The sequence below is a fragment of the Pipistrellus hanaki genome, assembly GCF_964339955.1.
Source record: "Pipistrellus hanaki genome assembly, chromosome: 1".
NCBI lineage: Eukaryota > Metazoa > Chordata > Mammalia > Chiroptera > Vespertilionidae > Pipistrellus > Pipistrellus hanaki.
This window is the reverse complement of record NC_140503.1, coordinates 98,281,979-98,305,723: the sequence shown is the minus strand read 5'-3', so window position 1 is coordinate 98,305,723 and position 23,745 is coordinate 98,281,979. Positions and strand designations below refer to the sequence as shown.

The 23,745-nt window shown below is 47.6% G+C and overlaps 1 protein-coding gene and 1 long non-coding RNA gene across 6 annotated transcripts in view; one reads left to right on the top strand and one right to left on the bottom strand.

Annotated features, from left to right (window-relative positions):
- The window catches only part of LOC311633802, a 223,981-nt gene that overhangs the window by 7,250 nt on the left and 192,986 nt on the right, over positions 1-23,745 (top strand). The window lies entirely within an intron of this gene.
- Positions 1,045-7,571, bottom strand: CYP1A1 (cytochrome P450 family 1 subfamily A member 1). Of its 4 annotated transcripts, none has more exons than XM_084889687.1 (7): positions 7,062-7,571; positions 4,119-4,983; positions 3,164-3,290; positions 2,990-3,079; positions 2,773-2,896; positions 2,542-2,628; positions 1,045-2,388 (listed from the first exon to the last, which is right to left on the bottom strand). In XM_084889687.1, the coding sequence occupies exons 2-7, from the start codon at positions 4,953-4,955 to the stop codon at positions 2,103-2,105; spliced, it is 1,551 nt and encodes a 516-aa protein (XP_084745813.1). In that variant the 5' UTR covers positions 4,956-4,983; positions 7,062-7,571; the 3' UTR covers positions 1,045-2,102. The 4 variants fall into 4 exon arrangements, with proteins under 4 accessions (XP_084745813.1, XP_084745812.1, XP_084745811.1 ...); XM_084889686.1 differs by having other exon boundaries at positions 4,098-4,983; positions 7,062-7,181; XM_084889685.1 differs by having other exon boundaries at positions 2,990-3,290; positions 7,062-7,181.

The window sequence follows — 23,745 nt, the reverse complement described above, 5'->3', positions numbered from 1 at the left end:
CCCTGTACCTTCCTTTATTTCATCCCCTGGCCGCTGGCAATCTCTAATGTACTTTCTGTCTCTATGAATTTGCATGTTCTGGACATTTCATATAACTGGAATTATATAATATGTGGCCGTTTGTGTCTGGTTTCTCTCATTTAGCATGATGTTCTCAGGCTCATCTGTGTTATAGTACAGAAAACAAGTTATTTTTTTTAAGTAAAAAATGAATCAGTACATGAATGATTTGGCATCTTTAACTCAGTGGATAGAGCATCAGCCTGTGGACTGAAGGGTCCCAGGTTTGATTCTGGTCAAGGGCATGTACTTTGGTTTTGGGTTTGATCCCCAGTAGAGGCAGCCGATTGATGATTCTCGCTCATCACTGATGATTCTCTCTCTCTCTCTCTCTCTCTCTCTCTCTCTCTCTCTCTCTCTCTCCCTCCCTCCCTCCCTTTTTCTCTGAAATCAATAAAAATATATTTAAAAAAAGAAATCTAGGTCACAGTCTGCTTGTGTGGCTGACAACCAAAGGCCTTGTTCTCCATCTATGATTAGCGTTGGGTTCTAATATGGCTGCAGGACCTAAGCCAGATATGACTAGTGAGGAATAAATCACAACTTTGAACCTCTCTCTCTACCCTGACCAGAACCTACCCAAGTGAGACCTTTGAGGAAGGCTATGCACAGTTGTCCCAAAGACCCAGTAATTTTTCCCACCATTCCTCACCTTAAGGCTCTGGACCTCACCCTCCTATATGTATCTGCCTGGTCACAATGAGTAGGATAATGTGCTTATGAGTCAGCAACTTGGGAGGCTCTCAAAGGCAGGGGTCATGTTTTACTCACTTTATATCCCCCAGTGCCTGGTCCAGAGAATGCTGTTAATTAATGTGTGTTCTGTCCCCAACCAGATTGTGAGTTGCCTGAGAAGAGTGGCTTTACCTTCTAACCACCTACTTTTCTTCTCCTATAGTAAAACTAGACACAAGATAGAGAGCAGGCTGGGAGTGTAGATGAGCAATGGTTTAATTCAAGATTCAAAAATCTCCACTATAGGACTTCTGCATAATATCTTTATTTAGCTCAGAAAGATGTTTCCTACACATTTCTAGATATGTGGATATGAATTTTTTTCTATCACATTTAGTAAGTTGTTTTTAAGCATTTACATATAATAAATGCAAACAAGCAAGTACAATACAGGTTAAAATGAAAAGTTCTTTGCATACAAACATTTTTAAAAGACATGTTAATACAGGGTATAGAGAAAGAAAACCAATAGAAGGTAATTGAATTACCATCCCCTAATTCACAATCTGATCCTGGTTCCTCGATATAGGACTCTCTCTGCTCTTTCCTCTTCTAACACCCAAGTCCCTAGCTCCTCCTGGACAGGAACAGAGGCTGCCTAAGGCTGGAGGCAGCACTGTTCCTGGCTGCAGAAAGGAAGGGAATCCCCCAGGCACATGTGGTCCTACTCATGTAGTCAGATTCTTCAGCCTTGTTCAAGTGGGGAGTCCATCTCTGTGCCAGTATCCTGGGCTGCCTCTTCTCTTCACTTTTGATGGTTCCCAATTGTTAAAGAGCCCTGGTGTGGCTTGTTCTAAATTTTTCTCATGCCAGTCAGCCCCCACAGAAAACCAGCTAGATGCTGGGCCCAGGGACTTCTAAAGAGCTCCAGAGGACTGAGAACCTCCTAACCTTATCAGACCTCCTAACTCAAGCACTATATCAGAAGGCTCCATCAGCTCCTACACTGTCAACTGTCTGCATTCAGTATGCAGAGGGGAAAGTCAGGGTGGGGTATATGCACAATCTTTTAGGATTGCCTGCAGCCAGACAGAAGAATATCAGCCAGTCCAGTATTTGTGGTTTTCAAGCCAAAGCCTAGACCTCCCTGGGCCACCCCCCTGGCCTGTCTGGGCAGCCAGGCCAACGAGACAGTTATGGGCCATACTTCAATTGGTATTGTTCAGGACTGGTGGGAGGGACATGATATGGAAGGTAGGGGGATCTCATTGTGGCCATGTGCTTGGCTTTACCTCCTTCTAGTACTACCAGAGACACAAGCCTGAGTGGCTTTTACAGATACAAGGCTCTGCAGGGCTCTCAGCCACCTAAGAGCGAACTTGCACCTGGAAGTGCTCACAGTGGGCATGCTTCATGGTCAGCCCATAGATGGGGGTCATGTCCACCTTCACGCCTGGTGACATGCTGAATTCTACCTGTTGCAACATGATTGCCAGGAAGAGAAAGACCTCGAAGCGGGCAATGTTTTCACCAATGCACCTCCGCTTGCCGAGGCCAAAGAGAATCACCTGCTCACTCAGTGCTTTGTTGATAGTGCCATTGGGGGTGAGAAAACGTTCTGGTCGGAACTCGGATGGGTCATCCCATAGTTTCCTGTAATCAGAATGAGTAACTGAAGAGGCAGCTCAGAAGCATGTAGCGGGTTGAACCACAGCCCACAAGAGTAGGGGATAGGCAAATGGCCAGGGACAGCAGGGTCTGAAACTCAGAAGAGGGCGGGGTTTCTACTGCCCCATATCAACTTACTGGTCATGGTTGATCTGCCACTGGTTCACAAAGACACAACGCCCCTTGGGGATGTAAAAGCCACTCAAATTTGTGTCTCTGGTAGTACTGGGGAGAGAGGAAGTTCAGTTAAGCTCAGGGCCACAATGAGATCCCTCTACCCCCATACCATGTCCACCTACCAGCCCTGATTAGGTGCAGAGACTGAAATAAGGCCCAGTATCAGACAGAAGTAGTTCCATGGGGCCTCACCTGTGGGGGATGGTGAAGGGGACGAAGGAAGAGTGTCGGAAGGTCTCCAGGATAAAGGCCTCCAGATAGGGCAGCTGGGGTCTGTCAGAGAGCTGTGGCCGTCGTACCCTCCCAACCACTGTGTCTGCAGGGCACAAAGGACCAGACAGATGAAGGTGCCTCCCATACCATGGCTGGGTCCCCTGCATTGAGCACTTTGAAGGAGGTCAGCACCTACCAAGCTCCTCCTGGATCATTTTCTGCACACCAGGACGTGTAACCAGGTACATTAGGCTCCAAGAGATGGCAGTTGTGACTGTGTCAAACCCTGGCCAGAAAAGAACAGGGGGAGAAGTTTGGCAGATGGGGTAGGGTAGTTGAGTACAGGAAAGGCAAATGGGGTAGCTCATACCAGCTCCAAAGAGGTCCAAGACGACACTAACAATCTTCTCGTCTGACAGTTGGGTATTGGCGTTTTCATCCAGCTTCTTTTCCTTACAATGTTCGATCAGGCTGTCTGTGATATCTCGGATGTGGCCCTGAGTACAGAGGACCCACGGGTGAGCAAGATTCCAAACCCACACCTACCTCTCCATCCAGATCGGGTCCCTTACCATCCCTAGTATCTTTGTTCAAGAGATGACACTTCAACTCACACACCCAAGGCTGTCATCCCAGCTTCTCTCTGCCTGTCCAAGGCTCTCTCCTGCCACAACTCAAGGGAAACCTGACAGACAGAGTCTGGTACCATTGTCATCTGGACATACACTTTACCCTTGTGTGTGTGTGTGTGTGTGTGTGTGTGTGTGTGTGTGTGTGTGTGTATTGATTTCAGAGAAGAAGGGAAAGGGAGAGATAGAAACATCAATGATGAGAGAGAACCAATAGCGCTTCCCAATGTCACTCTGTGATTTCCATATACACCTGTGCCTCCTGTACATGCCTCATAGGGGATCAAACCCACAACCTGGGCAAGTGCCCTCACCGGGAATTAAACCATGACTTCCTGATTCATAGGTCGATGCTCAACCACTGAGCCACACTGGCCGGGCCTCTTTACCCTTTTTTCTCCCATGAGGCCAGGAGACTAACTTTTTAATTCTTCCTAGTCCCTATAACTTGCCTAGAATACAGCATGGTCTGGTTATTCAGTAAATATTTCTGTCTGACAAAGGATAAAATGACTGGTCGAGATAATGTTGTATTCCCCTCCCATGGATGGAGTCCTATCCATTACTGACTTCAAAATCCCAGGGTGAAGGCCCCTGAGAGTCTGCAAAACCTCATGCTGCTCGAGTTATCACTGACCACCTAACCCCTGACCCTACCTGCTCCTCACCACCCACCTGCCTCTCCCCAGTCTGTACCTTCTCAAACGTTTTATAGTGTTCCTTAACCATCTTTTGTATGAAGATGTAGATCTTCTTATTCAGGTCCTTGAAGATATTCAGGGCAGAGTTGGGCAGGTAACGAAGGATAGGGAAGAAGTCAGTTGGGTTTCCAGAAGCAACCACCTCCCCAAACTCATTACTCAGGTTGACTATGCTAAGTAGCTCTTGATCATCATGGTCATAGCGCCGACCAAAGCACATGGCACATATGACGTTGGCCACTGACACCACTACATACCTGTAGGGGTCAAAGTGTCCAACCCTTGCCATCAGCTCCTGGAACTTGCTGATGAGGACCTCAGCCTCCTTGCTCACATGTTCCTCTAAGTAGCAAGAAGATGAGGAAGTCGGGTCTGAAGCAATAGAGAAACTCTTCAGGGCATTTTGGGCGAGACGCCGGCGGGCAGCCCACACTGGTCCAGAGTCTGGGTTAAAGGTCATGCTCTGGCCATCAGAGATGAGGGTGAAGCTGTAGAAGTCAGGCCGGCCCTTGAAATCATCAGCCTGCCGCACCAGGGCCTGCCGGATGGTGTCCAGGCCACTGAGCACCAGCACAGGTGTGCTGCCAATGCGGATCTCTAGCACGTCCCCATAACGCTGGCTCAGCCGTGACAGTGCCAGATGTGGGTTCTTCCCCAAGGTCAGTACATGTCCAAGCAGGGGCCAGCCCCAGGGTCCTGGGGGACTCTTCAAGCCTTTGGGGACCCGAGGCTTCCAGGCTCTGAACACCCAGAATACTAGGCAGAAGGTGGTGGAGGCCAGGAGAAGTTCTGTGGCTGAGATGGGGATGGAGGATCCAAACACATAAAGCATGATCAGCGTAGAGATGGCAAGGTGGCCACTGAAAGGTGAACAAGAGGGAAATATCAAGACATCATATAGGGGATTAAGAGGAACCAATGTCCTAAAGTATCAGCATGCCGACTAAGAGGAAACCTTATCTAGAACTGCTCACTGAGCATGAAGGGGAGGAGGAGGTGAGAGGAGCTATAGTGCTGCCACTGTGTGCCAATATTTTCCATATTCTTCATTCAGTCCTGGACACAGCCTATGAGGTAGGCTGAAGTAAGGCTCAGAGAAGGTAACTAACTTGCTCAATGTCACATAGCCAGGAAGTTTTAGATCCACATGTTCAACCCAAATTGTTTAATTCCAGAACACTCTCTCTTATCTGTCACTATGCGATTTCCATATACAAATGCACTATTACTTTCTCCACATTTTTCTAAAATCAACTTTAAATCTACTCAAACAATCATCTGTGTGAAAGTACAGGTTTGACTTTTCCCCCTAAGGTATGTTAAAATAAAAACGTAATTGATATGCATCACCTAAATCCCCCTGAGTAGTACTCACCACACTAAGGGAAACACTGCTATTGGGAGAACTAGGCATCAACCACTCCTTTAACCTCATTTCACATTTGGGGAAATTGATTTTCAGAGGATGCAATGACTTGGCTAAAATTACCCAGCAACCAGTGACTGAGCTAGGATTCAAACCTCTTAGCAAAAGTTCTCTGGGAGATTTTCAGCTCCTGTCATAGCTACTTCCCTCTGGTTTTTTATTTTATTTTATTTTTTTGTTTTAAAATATATTTTATTGATTTTTACAGACAGAAAGAGAGAGGGATAGAGAGTTAGAAACATCAATGAGAGAGAATCATTGATCAGCTGCCTCTTGCATACCCCCTACTGGGGATGTACCTGCAACCAAGGTACGTGCCCTTGACCAGAATCGAACCTGGGACCTTTCAGTCTGCAGGCCGAAGCTCTATCCACTGAGCCAAACCGGTTTAGGCGCTACCTCCCTTTGAAGAGTGTTCCAGAACCATCAGTACTCTCCTGCTCAACTCCAGGGTCTAGGGTATCCTGCCAGAATCTGGAATAGGGTGGGAAGGGAATGGGATAAAAAGACCACTGTCAAGCCACATGGCTCTCAGCCCCAGCTCTGTTTAAAAGCAGCTGGATACCAGTTAGATTGAGGTCCCAGTCACAAAAATCTAGGCCAGAGTCTTCGTTGGGCTCAGTTCTTACTGGAGAGCAACTCAAGATGGAGGGGTTGGCTGTATGGTTCCTACCTCAAGTACTATAGCTGTCTGTGTAGGGAGGCTTCCTGGAGGAGCTGGATCCCAAAGCACACACACAAAAGTCCTGGCTCCCTAGGTGAACTGGGAACACTGCTAGGCCTTGGCATGCCATTGTGTCCCTTGCACACATTGGGTGCCCCAAGGACCTCTAGCCATACTTAGTAAGATGGTAGGAGCCCAATAGATATGTGACGGGTGAGTTACCTGAAGCTGACAGTCCCTCACACTGACTTCTCCCCAACAGACGCCAGAGAAGACAGTCAACAGGATAGGGAGGGCAGTGCCCGGGACTCTTGCTCAGATCTCTTGTCTGAGTCAGCACATCTTGGCTCTGAAAAGCCATTATTTGGGAGGGTAGAGCCAGCCAGGGGTAGCTTTTAGATAAGGCAGGTACAGCTGGTAAGAACACAACCTGCCCCCTCCATTCACCTGACAACCCAGGGAGAAGCCCTCTTCATCACAAAACCTGAGGAGAGGCTATATATGCACCCAGCTTAGGTAAACTGTGTTCTTATTCCACACATCCAGGTGACTCTGGTGGGGAAGGCCCAAGGCATTTAGAGAGCCATTGGCTGATAAAACTGGAGTCTGGGTTCAGTAGCCTAAAAGGGGTCCATCTGGATCTAGAGTTCTGATACTAGCTGTGGGACATTGGGCAAGTCCTGCCCTTCTCTTGGCCTCAGTTGCCCCTTTAGGAAGCTTGACTGCTTGGTCAGTAAGGTCACTCCTAGCCTTCTTTTTTGAGGTGCTAGATGTAGGAAGACCTGGAGGCATCAAAATTTTCCTTCTATTGGGAGGAGAGGGGCAAGCCAGAAGTCCCCAGCACTCACCTGTGGTTGTGAGGAGGTGCTGAACTGCTGGGAAGAGTGGTCTTAGAAGCCAGGACCCCAAAGAAGATCAAGGAAGGCTCCAAGCAACTGTCACCTTCTGGGTGAGGGTGAAGGCACAACCAACTTTATAGGCAGCTTGCGCGTGGCCACGCCCCTTGGCGCCCGGTTGCAACTAAGGGAGGGGCGGCCTGAGAGGGAATGGTCGCTCTAGGGTGGGTGGGAAGTGGAGGAGAGGAGGCACATGCACAGGGAAGAAACCACTGTGGGGGCGTCTCTTCCTAGTGCCCACACGTAAAAGGGTGAGGGCTTGGGGACACCTGGGATCTCCAGTTCCAAGGTACCCCTTGGACAGCACAGAGCCCAGGTGAGGCAGGGGTTTGGGGAGAAGTCCCAGCACAGCCCGAAAAGAAGGGATGGGGACGCCTCACCCTCATTTTTGTACCCACTAGACCTGCAGTCCCCCCCCCCCCCTTACACACACACACACACACACACATACACACACACACTACTAGCGGACCGAGGCCAACAAGCAAGGGCGGGGCTGCCGGGTGGTGACCTCCTTTTCCCGGTTTACTGAGTCCGGGCTCGCGTGAGAAGCGCGGCGACCCTGCCCCCAGGTCACCGGGACCGGAAGGCCAGTGGCGCCGACGGGCTGTCCTCCCCCACCCAGCGTCCGCAGAGCCCCGGCCAAAGACCCGCGCCCCTGCCCGGGAGCGGAACGGAGCAGGTGCATCCCTCCGAGCGCCCACTCGCTGCTCGGCGCCCCCTCGGCCGGGACCCGCCCGCCCCAAGTTCCCTCTCGGCTCCCGGGGTCCCGGGGTGCTGGCGCTTTGGCACAAAACCCGGGCGGCGAGGCTGACTGCGCGGCCAGCTCCGGGAGGGCGAGGACGGGGCGAGAGCGGCCCCAGGCCGGCACCGGCCTCCCTCCGGGCGGAGGTCACGTGGCCCCTCCCCCGCTCGCGCGGCCCGGGTGGAGCGCGGCGGTTGCGTGAGAAAGCCTGGGAGTCCCGCGCAGCCACCCGGAGCGCAACGTCGCGGCCCTGGTGGGTCCGGCGCAGTCACGCGAGGGGGAAAGGGGCGCCGGGGCGGGCCTCGGAGGGAGGGAGGGGAGTGGCGGGCCTGGCAGAGGTGCTATTGGAGACGGAGGTGGGGCGGTGCACCGCGCCCGCCCGGGTTCGCGTGCGGAGCCGGGGGTTTGCCTGCGAGCGGCCGCCTGCCTGTGTCCGTGCTTTTGGCTACGCCTGTGGCGGGACACGCATACCCCGCGTCGCCCGGTCGCCTGTCTGGCTGCCTCCCAAGCTGTCCCTGGCCCACGTGGAATGTCCAGGCACAACCTGTCCCCAACTAACCGCCCTCCTCCCTCCCCTCCCCCGAGCTGTGCTCCCCAACCCATCGAATGGCACCGCCATCCCCGTGCTGGCCCAGGCCAGAAAACAGCTGCATCCTGGCCCCTGACCTCCACTTCACCAGATGCCACTTAATACATTGCACAAACATTTTACCAATCGCCTACTATGAGCCAGGTACTGTCTGGGTGCTGGCGATTGATATGTAAGCGAACAAACTGACAACCTGCTCACATGGAATTTAAATTCTATTTTGGTGGTGGGAGGGGGTCCAGATAATGCACAGAGAATATCAGAGGGTGACAAGTGCTACCGAGAAAAATCAGAGAAGGGGTAGGAATTACATGGGGGCAGAATGTAGTTGAAAATAGGAAGGTCAGAGAAGTCCTCACAGAGAAAATGACACTGAGCAGAGATAGAAGTGTGGAATCAAGAGTCAAGGCGCACAGATACAAGAAGCAGAGTGCACAGAAAGCCAGCCTGTGGGTAATTTATCTGATAAGCCAATTTCTTCCAAGATATTAATAACTGCTAAAGGTGTTAAACCCAGCTGTATCATGCCCTGGCCAATGCTGCTCAGTAGTTAGGAGCATTGTCCTTGCACTGAGGGTCATGGGTTCGATTCTCAGTGAAGGTTGTGTACCTGGTTGCAGGTTTCATCTTTGGCCCCTATCGAGGTATAATACATTCAGGAGGCAACCAATCGATATCTCTTTCACATTGATGTTTTTCTCTCTCCCTTCCACTCTCTCTAAAAAAAATAAATGGAAAAAAATATCCTTGGGTGAGGGCTAACAACAACAAAAAATCCAACTGTATTATGACCAGGGTGATGCTGATCCCAAAGTACTGGTGCTATAATGGTGGAATTTAGGCAACAGAACAGACAGGAGACAAGGGAGCTATTGCTGTGCTTCCAGTTCATCCAGCATTGTTCCATCCACCCCATCCTCTACATCTGTGGCTCAGCCCACAGAACATGCTGATACCCAGAGAGCTCTGTCCTCCAACCCCAGTTGGAGAAAGAACCTGCATGGAAGCGGTGACAAGGAAGTGGGGAGGAAGGCACTCCCAGATTCCTCAGCCTGCTCTGTAGCCCAGTCTATTCTTCGGCTCCCCAGAGTCCCCACCAATGCCCAAGCTTTAGAGAATCACAACAACCTGCTCATCAGAACTAGAGGATCATCTACTGAGGCTCCTGACCAAGGATCCAAAAAACCTCTTTGTTTGATAGAAGAGGCATTGTCTCGCTCACATTCTCTAAGGGGCTCTTAAAAAAAAATAAATAAATAAATAAATATATATATATATATATATATATATATATATATATATAGAGAGAGAGAGAGAGAGAGAGAGAGAGAGAGAGAGAGTTGATTTTAGAGGGGAAGGGAGAGGGAGAGGGAGAGAGAGATAGAAACATCAACGATGAAAGAGAATCACTGATCGGTTGCCTCCTACACAACCCCCCACCAGGTATCAAGCCCACAACCTGGGCATGTGCTCTTGACTAAAATCAAACTTGGGACCTTTCAGTCTACAGGCTGATGCTCTGTCCACTGAGCCAAACTGACTAGGGCATCTAAGGGATTCTTGATCCCAAAGAAATTCATTAGCTAATTAAGCCAATTCCTTTCCTACTTTTCAGCTGGAGAAACATACCAGAAGGAGAAGGCCCAAGGATATAGGGCAAATCAAAGCAGAGACTAGAGCTCTAGGCCTTTGCTTCCAGGCCAGGGCTCTTCCCACCATGATTTATTGTCCTAGAGTACCAGCAAAACCCTGGGAGGCCGAAGAGGAACAGCCTCAGCCTCTGGGTCAGGGCTCCCATCTCCCCATACTCCTGGGCAAAAGTCTGGTGCAATGAGGGTTAGGAAAGTGTTGCACTTCTCACCAAGTCCTACCTCCACAGAACAGCTCCCCAGATGGCGGGGGTGCTCAGGAGCACTGGGCAAGGGAAGAGGGAGATAGGCAGGAGGTTAGAGAACCTTGGCCAGGAGCTGAATAGACAATGCTGGGTCAAAGTTTGCATGCCTTTGCGTGAGAAGCTCTTTGGCTGATTCCCTGGCGATCAATACCAGGAAAACAGAGGCAGGTGACAGTAGGGAGCAGAGACGGCTCTGGGCTGGAGAGATAGAGACTGCTGAGTGTCTTGGCCCAGCAGATTTGTCCAGCTTAGAATCTGCAGTCAGCACCATTGAGGTCTATGTGGCAGGAGGATGGGGAGACAGCAAAACCCACAACAAACATCTACCTCATGATGGAGGCAGGACCCATACCCCAAACACAACCTATGCTGAATCTGGAAATACTTCAGGAGCTGTAAGACCAAGTAAAGGGATTCTGGGAGAGTGAGGGACTGGAGAATAGTTATGGAGTAGGAAGAGTACAGGAAGGACATTTCTGGCAAGAGGACATTCATAACAAGAGCAAAACATGGGACTGGGAGGTTGGGTGAAGCTGTTTGAGAAGAATACAGTTTGAGTGGTTGTGTAGAATTGGGACTTGCTTCCCAATGTGTCTACACACACACACACACACACACACACACACACACACACACACCAGCCACCCTCTATCCCACTTGATATCTGAACCCCATGCACCTTCTCCCTCTTACCTTGGGAAGTAGGAGAGCCTAAAATATTTGGTTTGCAGGTTCCAGGACTCAATGGGGCAATCCCCTACCCAACCCCAGCTTCCTGACTCTTAGACTTGATCTAAGCCTATTTTCCTGATGTAAATATTAAAAGTGCCCTCTTTTACTCTCAGAAGAGTCATGTCTTGAACAATAGATTATATGGTCATGCTAGTAATAGTGGACATCTGAGTGGTATTGTATGCACAGCAACCATTCTCTCTTCTTCTGGCAATACCACTTCTGTTCTTTAGCCCACCCCTATTCTTAGCCAATGAGAACCCAACAAAGGTTTTTTCTGAAATAGTTGGAAAAGAGAGTTTCTCTTTCTGCAGGGTAGTCAAGCTAATTTGAAAATAGGTCTGGGCCTACCAATGGCCACCTTTAAAGAAAGCCTACACTAGAATGATGTCCATTCAGAGGGAAGCAAAATGGGGAGGTGAAAGAATTGATGACGTTGAGCACCTACATCCAGTTATTTCTGAGGCCAATGAGGTTCACCCACAGAGCATATCTGTTACATGAACCAATATCACCACCACCTCCCCCCTTACCTCATCCCCTGCCCTTTCCTTTTTTCTCCTCTTTTTCTTCTTCTTTCAGTAGGAGTTGGATTTGAGGACTTGTAACTGAAAGAATTATAACCCAAACCTGCAAACCAGAGCAGCTTACCTCATAGTGCTTTCTCAGGTAGCCCCAAGAAAACCTGGACAAGTTGGACAGAAGTTGGACAGAAGACGAAGGAAGTTACTCTTATTTGATTGCTTCCTACTGGTCTTCCAAAAATGCCAACAACACCCTTGTAGGAAGTGAATTTCCTCTCCAGAAGATCCCATGGTGGTATTGAAGAATTGTTGGCCGGTGATTGCCTGAAGAGAACTCTTGAGTGAAGCAGAGATTATCAAATGAGTCTGTGCTGAAAGCAGAGCTCAACCTTCCTGTCTGCGGGGAGCTCCTTCCATAGGGGATGTCCAGGAAGAAAGCAGCTGTCACCAAGTTCCTAGACCCCATTTGCTGTCCCAGCTCCTCTCTGAAAAAGAGATGCCATTCCTTTCCCAAGTTCAGTATGGACCAAGTTGAAATTTTCAGAAGGAAGTTTATGAGGAAATAGTCCTTACAATATAGCCTGAAAGGTCCTTCCAGATGTGGCTTCCCGGACCTCTCTGACTTCCTTGCCTGGTACTCTCCCTTTCCCAGTTCACTCCTTTCCAGGCACAAATACCTGCTTGATATTCCTGACATTCTCCAGGCAGATCCCTACTTGCCTCTGTCAGGGTCAGTTCCTATAGGAAACTAAGGCTCCCTCAAACTGGGTTATTACGAGAGTTTAATAAAGGGACCATTTACAAAGATAAGGGAAAGTTTTAGAGAAACCAATAAGAGACAATGCCGCACCCCAGAGTTAGCAACAGCAGGGATAGAAGTGGTAAGAGGAAGGAATAGAAAGCAGAACCCAGAGAAGATGACCACAGAGAGGCTATAGTAGCTGTTGTCTTTAGTAGAGAGTTGCAGCTAGCACACAAAGACCCTACAGGGAGAGAGCAAAGCTTACTCTTACTTCACTCTATTCATGCCCAGTGATGTCCCACTGGCGCCTTCTTTCCATGGATAGAACTAATTGGAAGCCAGGGGGTAAGGAGCCCATTACTATAATAAAAAGAAGTCAATCCTGCCCAGTCAGTGTGGCTCAGTGGTCAAACATCAGGAGGTTCTGGTTCAATTCCCAGTCAAGACACATGCCTGGGTTGCAAGCTCAGTTCCCAGCAGCCAAGATCAATGTTAATGTTTCTCTTCCATGTTTCTATCTCCCCCTTTCTTTTCTTCTCTTCTCTCTCTCTCTCTCTCTCTCTCTCTCTCTCTTTCTCTCTCTCTCTCTCTCAAAAACAAAAAACAAAAACAAAAAAACCCAATAAAAACTGTTTTTTTAAATTACTGTTAAAAAAAGAAGAAGTCAGTCCTCCAGGACTGAGAGAAGAAGGGTAGAGAGCGAGTCTGGAGAGGCAAATAGAAGACATCTAGCACTCTGCCTCAGGGCATTTGCACTTGCTGTTTCCTCCATCTGCAATCTATCCCCAAATCCTCATGTCTTGCTTCTTCAGATAGTACCTTTTCAATATTCCTTCCTTAACCATTCTATGTAAAAGTGTTACCCAGACTCATAGTCTCTATCCCTTTCTTTAACTTGATGTTTATTTGTAACACTTACAAACTTCAGACATACTATGTATTTTACTCTTTCATATTGTGTATGGTCTATATCCCACAACTAGAATGTAAGCTCCAACAGAGCAGGGAGTTTTGCCTGTTTTTATCAATCCTTTATTAAAAGCAAGCTGGCACTTTGTGGATGCTAAATGAGTATTTGTTAAATAAATGAATGGAAACATGTCAAACCCCCACATAGGAAATACACCAGGTTTGTCATGGTAGAGGCGTGGTGTCCAAGTTGGGTGAGCCCAGATATTTTCTTTGGCACTGCTAGGCGAGTGTTTGTCATTTTGCTGCTAGAAGACAGACATAGTCCTATTTTAAGAAGCTCATCGCAATCTTGCTCAGCTTAGGCATCCTACCTTATACTACCTTCACTGTTATCCAGGATCAGCATCTGAGCTAGGCCTCACTACTGAACACATGGTCATAATCACCAGAAATTCACAACCTCTTTCAATTCCAAAGCCTCCTGGTTTCTCTCAACAGGCTACAGCTCTTCTCTCCACAGTCTGGCCAAACAACAATAATCGGTAAACAGCAGGTTTTAAAAATACTCTCAGCAGAGAGGGCTGTGCAGGATTGAGACAGGAGACCTCCATGGGTTGGTGGTTGGGAAGGGCTACAAAGATATGGACCCTGGAACACTTCCAAGAGAAGGGAGAGAAGTGGCCCAGAGGTTCTGGGCTGGCTCTAGATGGAGGGTAGTAGAGATAACGGTAGACCTTCTTTTTCCTATTTTCTCTTCTTCCTTCAATACTATCAAATTGATTGATTTAAACCCATATTATATATAAGAACTTGATTAATTGTGCTCAGATTGGCAGTGCCTTATTGCTGGGGAAATGTTTTCCAGGCCAGTGTGTTGTAAAAGCAGGCCTGCAGGACATGTGGACCTCCTGAAGGGCAAGCTTAAGGCCATGCTAATGTCCCAAGTTAGAGATGCCCTTTTGTCTAATAAACACAGAGGTTTGCTGGTGGTGAATGTTCTTGAACTCTCGTCAAATCAGGGATTCTGAGAAACCTACTTTGTCAGCCAAATGCTCCTGGATGTGCTTCTCCAGTCTCTGCCAAGGAGGTTGTGTCATTTCAACCTATCAGGACACAGCCTGGCTGTCCCACCAACCAGTGATGGGCACCTCAACCAACTTAGGGACCCTCTCCCAACTGTTCCACCATTTGTAGGCATCTAGTAGCCATCGCCTCACCTTGATTTTTCCTTCTTTTCAACACCCTCCCCCCTTCCATTTTATCCATGTATCCTCTATATTCCTTTCTAGAGCTATGTGGTTTGTGCAGAGGTTGTCCTCAAATCCCCAGATTCAGGCAGTGGGTCCTGGCTGGTCTGAACCAGTCATTGTGGCCTCAGTTGCCTTGTTGGTATTTGGATTAAACTTGGATCTGTGACATGATTCTGACCAATGATATGTTGGAGAAATCTGGTGGGATAACTTGTAGGAAAGGTTTTCTCACTCTTACAGTTACATTGCAAGAGATGTACTCTTGCTCCACTGGCCTTTGACATGTCTGGATGTGATGGCTGAAACTGCAGTAGCCATAAGAGAGCCAGTCTTGGAGAAAGTCTGACCTTCCAATGATGATAGAGCAGAAATTTGCAAAGAACCAGTTTATTTTATTCACTGTCCTTGCAAGAAACAGGTCCCATTCAAACTGGCCATTGAGGAGAGTTTAATAAGGGGATTATTTAAAAGGTGTGGTCAAGGTATAGAGAAATGAAGACAGGATAGTGTGGTACCATATGATTAGTAACAGAAAGGAGCCCTCATCCCCTTGGCTTGAAGAGGTAAAAGGAAGAAGCTATACCAAAACCCAGAGAGAGAAAAACTGTAAGAAAAGAAGACAGCCCTGCAGGAGCTGTGGCTTACCATGGTGACTTTTCAGGGAGGGTCTAAAGAAAAAATACCCCACACTTATCTCCTTCCCCACTTCCATCTCATACCAATGCTGTCCATTTACTAAATGCAACAAGAAGCCAAAGTATGGGGGAGCCCCTTGACACTGTTTGCAGAGTTCAGCCTCTCAGTGCACAGAGCAGGGCAGAGAAGCAGGGGGAGTGGAGGATTATCAGCAGAACCTGGGTCTGCAATTACCTCATCTGTCTGCCTGCCTGATGGTTATAAGTCTCCTCCCTGAAAGCAAGGCCTGTCTTACTCACTGCTGTAAGTTTCCTCTGAGAACAGCGGAAATAAAAACAAAACAATATTGCACTATGGTGTAAGTGCCACAAGAGAGCTATGCCCAAAGGAAGAGGATCTGAACCAGAGTAGGGGTCAGGACACTCCAGAGGAGATGGGCTTGGAGCTGACTTTTGGAGGATCTATTTAATGGACAGATGAGAATGCTTTGTCATTAATGCATCATTGTACTGTAGTATGAATTAGCATTTCTAACCTGGAAGCAATGTATTTCCTTCAGGGTGTTTATTGGATTGGGAAGAAGTGGTTGGGAGGAAAAAGCATGTATGAATACACAAAGGCAGAAAACTGGAAGAATTATAAGATATTCCCTCTGGAGAAGTTGGGTTCAAAGTGTCTGCTGCTGCCGCCGCCCCCCACCTCGCCCTCTAGAAGAGGTTACAGGAGAAACCAAGATGGTGGCATAGGTAAACACCTGAACTTGCTGCCTCACACAACCACTTCAAAACTACAACTAAAAGACAAAATGGACATCATCCAGAACCACATGAAGGCTGGCTAAGCGGAAATTCTACAACTAGAATTAAAGATAAAAGCACACTGAGACTCAGAGGAGGTGTGGAAGTAAAGTGCGGGGGTACGGAGGCACGAGAAGAGGGCTGGCAACTGAGTATGTGGCTGGCTTTCTCAATTGGGAGGGAGACACAAGCTCCCAAGTGCTCTGAACTCAAGTTCAGGGCAAGACTCTGGGGACCCAGACTCATACAGGGAGAAACTGGACTATCTAGCAGTGGGCAGAACTCGAGGGCAGTTTTCTCTCAGAGATGCTTGCAGTGAGTACCACAGAACACAGGACACTGAGACCCAGGAACCTCTCATGACAGGGCTGATGGAAAGCCATTGCTGTTTGCTCCACCCTGAGACTTCACCCCACCCAAGCTGAGCACAGAGGCTTTTGCATATGAATGGCGTGGTCCTTTGTGAATAGAGTGTCAGCGTGCAGACTGAAGGGTCCCAGGTTTGATTCCAGCCAAGGGCAAGTGCCCGGGTTGCAGGCCAGATCCCCAATAGGGGGCATGCAGGAGGCGGCAGCCGATCAATGATTCTCATCATTGATTTTTCTATCTCTCTATCCCTCTCCCTTTCTCTTTGAAATCAATAAAGATATATATATATATATATATATATATATATATATATATATATTTTTTTTTTTTTTTTAAATATATTTTATTGATTTTTTACAGAGAGGAAGAGAGAGGGATAGAGAGTTAGAAACATCGATGAGAAAGAATCATCGATCAGCTGCCTCTTGCACACCCCCTACTGGGGATGTACCCGCAACCAAGGTACATGCCTTTGACCGGAATCGAACCTGGGACCTTTCAGTCTGCAGGCCGACGCTCTATCCACTGAGCCAAAACCGGTTTCGGCTTTTTTTTTTTTTTTTTTTTTTTTTTAACTAAACTTACCTACAAACTGCAGCTGAGTCAGAAAGACCCAAAATATCCAAAAGAAGGCCCAAGGCCTCACAGCAGCTTGCATTGCTTTACAGCTGAGCCTCCTCCAAAACTCAAAGAAGAGGAATCTGCATATCTCTTCGTAGCTCCTGCTGGGTGGCCTCAGGCACAGGCTAAATTAGCACCTCCTTGGAGATCCAAGAACCAGTGTACCCAGGGATCAGAGTAGGATCATCCAGATTATAACTCCTCAGATCCATAAGGGACATACTCAGGGGGCAGACTCAGTGAGTATCAAAGCCCACTGAGGCAAGTCTTGCCCTATAAAGGTGTCTCCAGCACAGAAGTTCTCCAATCATAGACACAGCTGATCCTCACAGCCAATTGGCCTGGAAGCCAATTCCTCCCAGTGATACCAACAACAATCAAGGCTTAACTACAACAAGACTGTTCACATAGCCCACAAACGGGTGCACCAAGAGTGTCCACCTCAGGTAACTGGAGAGGCTGAGCCACTGGGCCCTGTAGCCACTCTATCAACTCAGGGAAGCAGCGAAAATGCAGAGACAAAGAAACATGTCACTAATGAAAGAAATGAAGGAAAGAAAACTACTGGATATAGAGTTCAAAAACATGGTTATAAGGTTTTTCAATAATTTTCTAGAAAATGCCAATAAATTTAGCGAGACCCTTGAGGATATGAAAAAGGACCAACTAGAAATTAAGCATACACTGACTGAAATTAAAAAATAATATACAGAGATCCAACAGCAGACTAGATGACCCCAAGAATCAAGTCAAAGATTTGAAATACAAAGAAGCAAAAAACACCCAACTGGAAAAGAAAAAATAATCCAAAAATATGAACATAGTGTAAGGAGCCTCTGGGACAACTTCAAGCAATCCAAATTATGGGGGATTCCAGAAGAAGAGAGAGAGCAAGATACCGAAAGAATACTGGAAGAAATAGTGACAGAAAACTTCCCCCACCTGGTGAAAGAAATAGACTTACAAGTCCAGGAAGCACACCAGAACCCCAAACAAAAGTAATCCAAAGAGGACCACACCAAGACACATCATAATTAAAATTCCAAGAGCAAAAGACAAAGAGAGAATATTAAAAGCAGAAAGAGAAAAACAGTTAGTTATCTACAAGGGAGCACCCATATGATTGTCAGCTGATTTCTCAACAGAAACTATGCAGGCCAGAAGGGAGTCGCAAGAAACATTCAAAGTGATGAATAACAAGAACCTACAACCGAGATTACTCAAAGCTATCATTCAAAATTGAAAGTCAGATAAAGAGCTTCACAGATAAGAAAAAGCTAAAGGAGTTCATCACTGTATTATATGAAATGCTGAAAGGTATTCTTTTGGAAGAGGAAGAAGAAAAAAAGGTAAAGATAAAAATTATGAATAACAAATACATATTTATCAACAAGTGAATCTAAAAATTAAGTGATTAAAAATCTGATGAACAGAATAATCTGGTGAATATAATAGAATCAAAGGTATAGAAAGGGAGTTGTCTGACAATCCTTGAGAGGAAAGGAGTGTGGGGGGTACGGGAAGAGACTGGACAAAAATCATACACCCATGGATGAGAACAGGGGAGGAGGGGGGCGTGGATAACGGCATGGGGTGGGGTGGGAACCGGGTGGAGAGGAGCTATGGTGGGGACTGGGGGGTGAAAGAAGACCAACTGTAATAATCTAAATGATAAAGATTTTTAAAAAATTTTTTAAGAAGATATTCCCTCAGATGGGTGGAAAGATGCATGAAAGAGGAAGGAGTAGGGAATGGCTCACATGCTGAGTTTAGGAGTTTGAATTTGGTTTTGAATGCAATTTCAGAAAGTTCATTTGGGTGGCAGTGTGGAGCATGGTTTAGAGAGGGATGAGGTAGGAAGGTCTCCTAGTGCTATGCTGGCCAATCAGTACCAGTAGCCACAATAAACTACTGAAATTTAAAATGAAATAGAATTTAAAATTTAGTATGTCACTTATACTTGCCACATTTCATTCAACAACCACAGGTAGCACGAACATAGCACATTTCCACCATTACAGAAAGTTCTATTGGACAACTCTGGTCTAGAGTGAGGCCAAGTAGGAGGTTCCTGCAAAAGTCCAGGTGGGAAGTGAGAATCTGCGAAGCCAAGTGCCACAGTAATGGAGAGAAAGGGTCAGACTCAGGAACTATTTAGGAGGCAGAATCTTGAGAATTTAGTGGGAGGTAACAGAGAAGCAATCTTCGAGGATTCCCACATTTCTTGCTGGGGTGATGACCCAGAGGGAAGATGTTTGAGCCAAAACTATTTGGTCATATTGAGGATGTAGTGGTGGGGGCCTCTGGTTGACACAGGCAGTGGGTGATTGGAAGTCCAGGATGAAGGTTCCAGGTCCCTACCTGATAGATTGTGATACTCCAGCTCTAATTATTCACCTACGCTTCCCACAGCATGAATATCCTTTCTCTCTGTCAGGACTGGGTTGAGAGGAATGTGTCTCAGCTTCTTTCTTCAAGGGGCCCTCCATCTGGATTAGAGTTTGGGTTAGGGATTGGCCAGCCCAGTGGTCAGCAAACCACAGCTCTTGAGTCACATGCAACTCTTTGGCCCCTTGAGTGTGGCCCTTCCACAAAATACAATGGTCTGGGCGAGTCTATTTTGAAGAAGTGGTGTTAGAAGTTTAAGTTTTAAAAATTTGGCTCTCAAAAGAAATTTCAATCATTGTACTGTTGATATTTGGCTCTGTTGACTACTGAGTTTGCCAACCACTGCCCTTATACAAGACTAGAGGCACGGTGCACAAAATTCGTGCATGGGGTAGGGGGTGTCCCTCAGCCCAGCCTGCACCTTCTCCAATCTGGGACACCTTGAGAGATGTTAAACTCACAATCCAGGACTGTTGGTTCCCAACTTCTTACCTGCCTGCCTTCCTGATTTCCCCTAACCACTTCTGCCTGCCAGCCTGATAACCCCCTAAACTCTCCCTGCCTGCCAGATTGGTGCCTACCTGCTCCCCTGCCAGCCTGTTTGTGCCCAACTTCCCTCCTCTGCTAGCTTGGTCACCCCTAACTGCCTTCCCCTACAGGCCTGGTCCCTCCCAACTGTCCTCTCCTGCTGGCCATCTTGTGGTGGTCATCTTGTATCCACATGGGGGCATGGTCTTCGACCACAGTGGGGCAGCCATCTTGCATGTTGGAGGGATGGTCAATCTGCATATTACTCTTTTATTCGATAGGATAGAGGCCTGGTGCATGGGTGAGGGTCAGCTGATTTGCCCTGAAGGGTGTCCCAGATCAGGGTGGGGGTTCCCTTGGGGTGTGGGGCAGCCTAGGAGAGGGGCCTGTGGTGGTTTGCAGGCCAGCCATGCCCCCTGTTGACTCAAGCAGAGGCCCTGATATCTGGGGTTTATTTTCCTTCTACAATTGAAACTTCATAGCCTGGAGCAGAGCAAAGCCCTCTGCTCACTCTGTGTCCCTTAGCCATTTCTGTTGGGGTTCATGTATCTTCTATAATTGAAACTTTGTATCCTTGAGTGGAGGCCACCGGCCAGGGTGTGTGGAAAGCTTGGCTTTTATTGCTGGGGAAACCCAAGCTGCTCTCAACTGCTCTCTGTGGCTGCAGCCATCTTTCCTGGGTTTAATTTACATAATCACTCTGATTGGCTGGTGGGCGTGGCTTGAGCAGGGTGATGATTAATTTGCATATTACCTTTTATAAAGTAGGATGTTAATACTAGGGGAAACCATGCTGGAAATGGAGATATATGGAAGCTCTCTGGAGTTTCTACTTAATTTTCCATTAACCTTAAAACTGCTATAAAAACAAAATCTATTAATGTTTTAAAATACATGCCAAAAAAAATACACATAGCAGGATTTAATTTATATAAAGAACAAAACAAGTGTAAGCTCTCAGAAGTTGGGGTCGTGGTTACCCTGAAGAAATGGCATTAGAAGTTAGGAGGGGACATGAGAGATCTCTAGGGTGCTGGCAATGTTCTGAATCTTGATCTGGTTACATCTGATCAAGGCCAACATCAACTGTCCTAAGTCAGGTTGATAGTATGTACTCTAGACATGATGTGATTAAAAATGACACTTTACTTCTGTGGTCTTCCTACCAATAACCCATAACCTCAGCCTTACCATGTGAGAAACAACAGAAAAATTCCAACAGTGGGACATCCCACAAAATACCTGACCAATACTCCTGAAAACTGTCCAGGTCATCAAAAACAAGGATTGTCTGAGAAACATCAAAACCTGGGAGGGGGGGTGGGTGGAGGAAGCATGCTAAAGCAACATGATAATTTATGTAATTTGTTATCCTCTTGGTGGGATTCTGGAACAGAAAAGGACATTGGGTAAAAACTAAGGAAATCTGAGTAAAGTATGAATTTAGTTCATTAAAATGAGAGAGAGAGAGAGAGAGAGAGAGAGAGAGAGAGAGAGAGAGAGAGAGAGAGGGAGAGAGGGAGGGAGGGAGAGGTGAGGGAGAGGGAAAGGTAAGGGACAGTACATTTTTAAAAGTTTTTTTTTTTTCAACTAGGAGCCTGTTTGCAGGAAGATTCCTGCAAGCGGCTGCCACAGCCACACACGCACCACCGCCCCACCCCCGGCCGGTCCTGCCCCGCCCCGTGCGCTCCGCTGCCACTCGCGCTTTCTCTCCCTCTTCCTTCTAAGCTGTCTTCAGTCTTCATTCCTCCCTCCCTCAGTGTATGCAAATAACCACCACCTTTGTTGGTTAATTTACATACTCACTCTGATTGGCAGTGGGCCATAAAAGTACGGTCAATTAGCATTTTTCTCTTTTATTAGTGTAGATTACCATTGACATACAGTATTACGTTAGGTTCAGGTGTATAATATAGTGATTAAACATTATATAACCTACCAGGTGATCATCCCCATAAGCCTAGAACCCACCTGATACCATACAGAGTTATAATACTAGAGGCCTGATGCATGAAATTCGTGCAAAAGTAGGCCTTCCTTCCCCCGGCTGCTGGCAATGGTTTGCCTCTGGCACCCAGGATCTAGGCTTCCCTTGTAGCCCTGGATTCATCTGGAAGGTCATCTGAAGGAATTCTGGTCTAATTAGCATATTACACTTTTATTATTATAGATTACTAGGGGCTCAGTGCACAAATTCGTGCACTTTGAAAGGAACTGTGGCTGCAAGGCTGCGGTGGGCACAGGAACAGGTCTCAGCCCATCCTCTGTGCCCCCGCCCGGCCCCTCCCACAGTGGCCCAGTCACCTGTCTGACAGCAGCCCCACTCCGCTTCAACCACTCCCACATGCTGAAGGCGCCAGTCCCTCTTGCACCTGCTGACAGTGTGAAGCCATTGGGGCCTGTGCCAGCAGTGGGTGTGAGCAGAGCCAGTGCCATCAGTGGTGCAAGCTATGGCAGCTGCCCTGATCACCCTTCAGGAGCACTGGGAGGAGGAGAATTCCTCAGGGGCAATCAGAGCCAGCAGTCGCTGCTCACACCCACTGATGGTGCTGAGCAATTGGGACTGGCACTAGGCATCAGTAGTGAGTATGAGTGGGGATGGTGCTGGCAGTGGGTGTGAGAGGCTGATGTTGGCCCCAATCTCCCCTCAGAACTTCTCCACCTCCCCCTGCTCCTGAGGGGAGACCCGGGCCAGCAGTTGTCACTTGCACCCGCTGACGGTGCCAAGAGATTGGGGCCATTGCTGGGCACTGACAGTGGGTGTGAGTGGTGACTATGGTGCTGGCAGTGGATGTGAGCAGGGCTGGTGCCAGCAGCAGGTACAAGTGCCTCTGGGACCAAGGCGCATGGGAGCAAAGAATTTTCAGTAACCACCAGAGACTCACCCCGATGACAGCAACCAGGTTTCCACCTTGGTCTGGCACCCTGCTCACCTGCTCCACCATCCTGCCGCAGACAACACATCCTGGTGGTCAGCACACATCATAGTGACAGATTGTTTGGTTGTTCCTGCTGTTCTGCTGTTTGGTTTATTTGTATATTAGCCTTTTATTATGTAGGATAGATTGACTATATTCCCTATGCTGTACTTCACATCTCCCCAATGTGACAACCATCAATTTATTCTCTAAGTTTTTTCTGCTTTGTTGTTCATTTATTTTTTTTCTTAAATTCCACATCTAAGTGAAATCATATGGTGTTTATCTTTCTCAGTTTGACTTATTTTATTTAGCATAATACCCTCTCAGTTTATCCATGTTGTTGCAACTGGCAAGATTGCATTCTTTTTTATGGCTGGCTAATATTCCATTATGTATATACTAGAGGCCTGGTGCATGAAATTCATGCATGGAGGGGTGTCTCTCAGCCCAACCTGCACCCTCTCCAATCTGGGACCCCTCGGGAGCCATCCCTTTCACAATCCAGGGCTGCTGGCTCCCAACTGCTCGCCTGCCTGCCTGATTGCCCCTAACCACTTCTGCCTGCCAGGAGATCACCCCCTAACCACTCCCCTGCCAGCCTGATTGACACCTAACTGCTCTCCTGCTGGCCAGATCATTCCCAACTGCTCTTCCCTAACAGCCCGGTCACCCCCAAATGCCCTCCCCTGCACATTCCTTCTTTATTAGATAGGGTTTTTTCTTTAACATATTGGACAGCCCTAACTGGTTTGGCTCAGTGGATGGAGCATCGGCCTACAACCTCAAGGGTCCCAGGTTCAATTCCGGTCAAGGGCATGTACCTTGGTTGGGGGCACATACCCAGTGGGGAGTGTGCAGGAGGCAGCTGAACCATGTTTCCCTCTCATCATGTTTCTAACTCTCTATCCCTCTCCCTTCCTCTCTGTAAAAAATCAATAAAAATATATATTTTAAAACATATTGGACAGTATACCTGCCGTGGCCTTAA

Coding starts and splice junctions, on each gene's coding strand:
- CYP1A1 (XM_084889688.1), bottom strand. CDS start 4,955: ATGCTTTATGTGTTTGGATCCTCCATCCCCATCTCAGCCACAGAACTT. Junction 2,897..2,989: donor AATGATCCAGGAGGAGCTTG/GTAGGTGCTGAC, acceptor TGTGCCCTGCAG/ACACAGTGGTTGGGAGGGTA. Junction 2,389..2,541: donor TGGCAGATCAACCATGACCA/GTAAGTTGATAT, acceptor TTCTGATTACAG/GAAACTATGGGATGACCCAT.